The sequence below is a fragment of the Oncorhynchus kisutch genome, linkage group LG8 (assembly GCF_002021735.2).
Source record: "Oncorhynchus kisutch isolate 150728-3 linkage group LG8, Okis_V2, whole genome shotgun sequence".
NCBI lineage: Eukaryota > Metazoa > Chordata > Actinopteri > Salmoniformes > Salmonidae > Oncorhynchus > Oncorhynchus kisutch.
Genome location: NC_034181.2, coordinates 33,997,193 through 34,003,774, shown reverse-complemented (window position 1 = coordinate 34,003,774; position 6,582 = coordinate 33,997,193). Strand labels below are relative to the sequence as shown.

Below are 6,582 nucleotides of genomic sequence, written 5' to 3'. Positions count from 1 at the left end.
CTTTCTCCGGCTGGTCACTGAACTCTCACATACATTACTTGATCATGATAAGATTGCTTTTTCCAGAAGGGTATTTTCTATATCTATAAACAACTAGGAAATTAGGATTCCCAAGTGGGACACTGTATGCCAAAGTGGAAACCCTTTCACAATGCTTGTATACTCTGCAACAGGCTTCAGTCAAAGCTAAACAAATAATGTCACAGAATGGGTAGATCTCAAGTCCAAGGGGAAGAATCAAATCAAATGTATTTATATAGCCCTTCGTACATCTGCTGATATCTCAAAGTGCTGTACAGAAACCCAGCCTAAAACCCCAAACAGCAAGCAATGCAGGTGTAGAAGCACGGTGGCTAGGAAAAACTCCCTAGAAAGGCCTAAACCTAGGAAGAAACCTAGAGGAACCAGGCTATGTGGGGTGGCCAGTCCTCTTCTGGCTGTGCCGGGTGGAGATTATAACAACATGGCCAAGATGTTCAAATGAAGAACTTCTGGATAAAGCAGTACTGTGACTCCAGTACTGTGCTTCCGGAGAAAGCTGACTCCAGTGCTTTGCTTTTGGAGCACACTGACTCCAGGGTTCTGCCTGGTTCAACCCTGAACTCATCTTCAGCAAGTAGGAGTGAGTCACCCATAGCAGAACCCAGTTCATCCGCTGTTCCTAGAGGACATCTTTCATCTGGCTCTGTAGAAGAGAAAACACTTGAGACCAGAGCAGATTATAGTCATAGTCAGAACTCTCCTCTGTTTAGTAAGAGTGAGGCTGTACTGCAAGAGGTCAGTCAATTCAATTGGAGTTGGTGCTTTCCGCAAATGCCAGAGTGGGAACTCCCAACCTCTACTGGTTCTCTGTGTTCCAAACCTGGAGCCCTGCACCAAAGAGATCTGATCTCAGATTGTGAATGTGTATAGGTCAGAAATGTCATACTTGGAATCCACATCCAGTGTTGTTGAAAGTTCCTCTTACAACTCCCTTGAGGTCTGTGACTTTTTCGATGGTATCATGTCTTACCTAGAAGACATGCCCGTGTCCAGTTCCCCATAGGAGTGTTAATCCAGCCTCAGTCATTGAGAAGCTCTCAAGTGACACGTTCCAGATGAAGGCAAGCAACTAAGTCAGAAAAATACTGATCAAATCCATCAATAGCGTCCCCAGTAAAGTCGGTTCAAGCCAGACCGATTCTCAGATGTTGCCAGCTAACATTCACCATTTCCTCAAAGCATACCGATTCAGCTGCTTCTACAATGTTATGGCAGGCAGGCTCAATGCTTAAACAGTGATTAGAAAACCTCAGAGGCCACTGAGGCTGCAGCTACAAGTTCTCATTCTGGTGTAGAAATATCTGAGAAGAAAATCTGGACAACTGCATAGGACTATTTACCACAATGTGAAGGCAAAGATGAGGGATTATTTGTCATTGCAAAGACAAGCCAAAGCCACAAAGGCTCAAGCCAAAAATACCCTCAGCCATATTCTGGTTTCCATTCAGAAAGAACTGTAAAAAACGGTGACTGCAGGAGAGCTTTCACAAATAAAGAAAGTGGTTGGAACTATGCTGGAGGATGTTGAGAAGATAAGCAGCGAATGTGGTGAGGAACTGGTCTATCAAGAGTCACGGTGGTCTTCCTCATCTGCCAAGTTAAGTCAGAGTGGGAATTTTCACTCCCTGGCACTCCCTCCCATCCCTTCCGAGTTAACCGAGATTACTGCTCAGCCCATTGTAAAATGCTCAGTCATTGAAATGAGAGAATATACTGTACTAAGCCAAAAACATATGGTGTGTGATGCCAGAACAAGCATGTCTGCGATAGTGGATACCATCACAAAGAAGGTATATCCAGAGAAAGAAGGGCAGGTTACATCTCACCTGAATCTGACAGCCGAAATAGCTAGACTGGAGGAACTCATATCTCAGTGTAGGATTGGTGCTCTCTACTGTGATCTCAGTCACCAAGTCAACCGCATCATTTCTAAGAGCAATTTGGCCCCTCTGGTACCGACAGTGCCGGCTGGAACGAGTGCATCTGATATGGTCCCTGTGAAGCTGAAGAGGAATGACAAGAAAGTGGGGAAGCTTACAATTTATGTGCTGGTTTAGCTGTTTGCAGAGGTGTCAATGAGCTTGGCTCAGGGAGCCCGGGTGTATGCCAGAGTTTCTGAAGATAGTTTCATGTTCTTCTTCTTCATCAGTATTTATTGACACAATCCGTGTCTTTACTAAGTTATGGTAAACCAGGTCATGGACTCTGTGGTTTCTGATGCACAAAGTAGAGGGCCTTTCCAACCGAATCTCTAACCACTTTAACTGATGAAGGCAGTCTATTGAGTGGCAAGTCCTCCCCTTGGCTGTCTCTCTCTAGCTTCATTATGGCAACAAGTGAGACCGCCAATGCAGCAACGAACCTTTAAGGCCTACATGGATGGAGAGGAAGTGGAAACCTCCAGTTGTTCTTGTGTAGCTCAGAACATTGTCAGGGAAGATATGTCAACCAGCCCAGACATGGTCAAAGATGTCCCACTTCCAACTCCATCCTCTGATAACTCACACAGTGATGATGACTTCACCAGCCTCATCAGCATGTTAGTGGTGAGACTTCTAACTAAATCCAAACCCCAAAAGAGGAGTACCCAGTTGACATTGCACACGTCACAAGACTAGGTCCCAAAAGTCATGGCTGTCTTATGTGCATGGTCAGGCTGCCTTTAGACCCAAGCACATCCCAATAACCTGAGGATTCATAAACTCTACAGGGCCATCTACAAAAATCTGTTGGAGGAGTTTGGCTCTGAGAAAATCCCTCAACGGACTGTGTTGACTCAGAACTCTACATTTAAGAGGATTCTTGTCTTTGAGTGAAGAGTTTCTCCACAGATGTAATGAGGCATCGATGGCAGCCTCAAGAACATTGTTCAAAGCCACCAGGCCTGAGGCTCTTCCTCTGGCTGAGAATGTGAAGGCTACTGTCTATAGGCCCTATAGGACAATAAGCTATAGAAGCAGGAAGTGTCATTTCCTACAAAGGCTGAACAGGGTGACAATTAACTTACTGCAGACTTGTTTAAAGTAACTGTTGTGGAAGAATACAAAATATACAGTGCATTCGGAAAGTTTTCAGATCCCTTGACTTGTTCCATATTTTGTTACGTTACATCCTTATTCTAAAATGGATTAAAATAATAATAATATTCAACAATCTACACACAATACTCCATAATGACAAAAGCAAAAACAGGTTTTAAAAAATGTATGCAAATGTATTAAAAATAAAAAACAGAAATACCTTATTTAGAGAAGAATTGAGAACCGTTGCTATGAGACTCGAAATTGAGCTCAAGTGCATCCTGTTTCCATTGATCATCCTTGAGATGTTTATACAACTTGATTGGAGTGCACCTGTGGTAAATTCAATTGATTGGACATGATTTGGAAAGGCACACACCTGTCGATATAAGGTCCCTCATTTGACAGTGCACGTCAGAGCAAAAATCAAGCTATGAGGTTGAAGGAAGTGTCCGTAGAGGTCAGGATTGTGTCAAGGCACAGATCTGGAGACTGGTACCAAAACATTTCTGCAGGGCCTTGTTCAGGGTGGTGACCAATACTCCAATGGTCACTCTGACAGAGCTCTAGAGTTCCTCTGTGGAGATGCGAGGACCTTCCAGAAGGACAACCATCTCTGCAGCACACCACCAATCAGGCATGTATGGTAGTGGCCAGACGGAAGCCACTCCTCAGTAAAAGGCACAAGACTGCACACTTGGAGTATCCAAAAAAGCACCTAAAAACTCTCTCAAACATGAGAAACAATATTCTCTTGTCTGATGAAACCAAGATTGAACTCTTTGCTTTGAATGTCAAGTGTCACTTCTGGAGAAAACCTGGCACCATCCCTATGGTGAAGTATGGTGGTGGCAGCATCATGCTGTGGGGGTGTTTTTCAGAGGCAGGGACTGGAAGACTAGTCAGGATCGAGGCAAAGATGAATGGAGCAAAGTATAGAGATCCTTGATTAAAACCTTCTCTGGACCTCAGACTGGGGTGAAGGTTCAACTTCCAACAGGAGAACGACCCTAAGCACACAGCCAAGACAACACAGGAGTGGCTTCGGAACAAGTCTATGAATGTCTTTGAGTGGCCAAGCCAGAGCCCAGACTTGAACCCGATCGAACATCTCTGGAGAGACCTGAAAATAGCTGTGCAGCAACGCTCCCCATCCAACCTGACAGAGCTTGAGAGGATTTGCAGAGAATGGGAGCGTCATACCCAAGAAGACTTAAGGCTGTTATCGCTGCCAAAGGTGCTTCAACAAAGTACTGAGTAAAGGGTCTGAGTACTTACGGAAATTTTATTTTTATACTTTTGTTATGTAATAAATTAGCAAAAATGTCTAATCCTGTTTTTGCTTTGTCGTTATGTGTAGATGGGGGGACAATTGAATCAATTTTAGATGAAGGCTGTAACCTACCAAAACATCCTTTCTAAATCAAAGTGCATGTCAACTCTCCCCCTTCTGTAGCGCCCAGCATAGTACCATATGCACTGCCAGAGGATCTCCCCTCCATTTTTCAACAGAAGTCTTGCCAACATCCACTCCAAAGGCCTGTGAAAGCCCTTCAAACAGTTCTCAAATGCCAAGTAACTCAGACCATTTATTGGCCAACTTATTAAACATCATTCATTGCATTAAATTGATGTCTTTTCTGTCTTATGTGCTCCCCCATTAACAAATCAGATGACAAAATAACTGGCTTTTTAATGTTAGCAGTGATCGCCACATTAACTATAGTGGTGTTTGTATAGCTAGCTCTTCTAAACAAGGTCTGATCCAGATGGTCTCCTGACACTGGCGTGCCCTCTGAACTATGATCCGAGTGGCTGTAGGCCTGAGCCTCAGCTCTCTCTGCCCTCCTATCCCAATACATTTGGTCTCTTCAGCATGGGATAACTGTGTGTTGAGAGCTTTCTTGTCTCCCTCACTGCTAAAACACAATTGTTATCTATTGCAGCATAATCAACATGAGTAGTCCCCATTAATTTCAAACGGTCATATAAAAAGTCAACCTATGACACTGAAAGACATCAGCTGGTTGCCGCTATAGATAGCTAGGTTATGCCGGTGCACAATGGTAACACTGCCTGCCATCACTTATCCAGGTGCCAAAGACACAATCAAGACAATATGCTTTCTTGAGCTTCATAGCTTTTAAGAGTCTATGACCGACATAACTCACTCATATACAAAGATATGTTTTATCATTCACTAAGGTCAGCGCAGATAGTGTATAAAAACAAAACAATTTATTACAATTAGGCTGAAAAAAATCAAATAAACTACTTTACAAGTACAAATGTTTTCCATTGTTATTTACATGTTTTTTTTTTTTTTTACATCAATACAAAATGACGAGAAAACAAGATACTTAATGTTTACAGTGTTTGTTACAATGGACTAAAGGAACGTGCATTATTTTCCATAGAATATCTGCAAAAGTCACATCCAGATTGTATTTTATTTGTGTATTGAGTAGTTTAACTGCGATACAATGACTATTGGGGCAGTTTGACATGGCAAGCTTAAATGAGCTAACTTTTAAGGACCCCTCTTTCAATGTTAAATTGGTACATTGAAAAAGGTTATGTGAATTAATGGTATGTGAATGAGGACTGAAATCCTCACTTATCCTTCTGGTAGGCAATGCAGCTGTAGTACTGATATGTAGCTACATTACTTGATCATGATATGATTGGTATGTTCTATATCTATAAACAACTAGGAAATTATAGACATAAAAGGTAAGCATGAGGACACCAAGGAGGGCAGTGTATGAACATACAAAACATTCAAATGAACATTCCCCCAAATTAGTGATGCACCAGCCCATAGGCTTCAGCCACGTAGTAACATTAATATATTCATCAATATAAAATGCATGAATATGCTTTTCAGATCTTTATTAGATGTTGGTGCAGGGGGAGGTTGCCTCCAGGGGTGACCTTCTGAAACAGTTACAAAACTGTTGTAGAAGATTAACACTCTTGAAGACATGCCATTCCTTTACATGGAGCAGTTCCTTTAGCCAGGTTAGATTCAATACAGCCACCTCAGTCAGGACTTCACCACTCTGCCAAAGTGAAAGCATCTCTTCATGTCATTGTGAGTGCATTTACACTGATGATATGGGCTCTTTGGCCTAGCTGAAAGGGGAGTGCTAACTATTCCTGTGGGCTCCTAGCTGCTGCCCCCACTGGGCTTGGCCTGGTTCTTGCCCCTCATGGACCCTCCGCGAGCCTGGCCCTTGGCTGGCTGCTGTAGTACAGGGGACTCGGCTGCAGCAGGCGCTTGGGCCTGCTGGGCCGGGCTGTGAGGAGAGGTGGTCTGGATCTGAGGCGAGGCGACTGCAGTCACCACCTGCTGCTGGAGAAGCTTCTGCTGAACCACCTGGGATGTGCCTGATGGAATCATCTGGCCCTGGGGCTGGGCTGAGGACGCAGTCTGGGTCAAGGGCACAGTCTGGGAGTGGATCTGGTACGACACAACAAGAGGGTCACATTAGACAGACGACAACGTTACCAGACTATA

The 6,582-nt window shown here is 43.6% G+C and overlaps 1 protein-coding gene across 10 annotated transcripts in view; it reads right to left on the bottom strand.

Moving 5' to 3' along the window:
* Positions 1-5,278: 5,278 nt before the first annotated feature.
* Positions 5,279-6,582, bottom strand: part of LOC109895823 (E1A-binding protein p400-like) — a 29,159-nt gene continuing 27,855 nt past the window's right edge. For all 10 annotated transcript variants that reach the window (XM_031830165.1, XM_031830166.1, XM_031830164.1 and 7 more), the window contains one exon: positions 5,279-6,525. In XM_031830165.1, the coding sequence (XP_031686025.1) occupies positions 6,232-6,525 (294 nt within the window). In that variant the 3' untranslated portion in view covers positions 5,279-6,231. The remainder of the gene's footprint in view (positions 6,526-6,582) is intronic.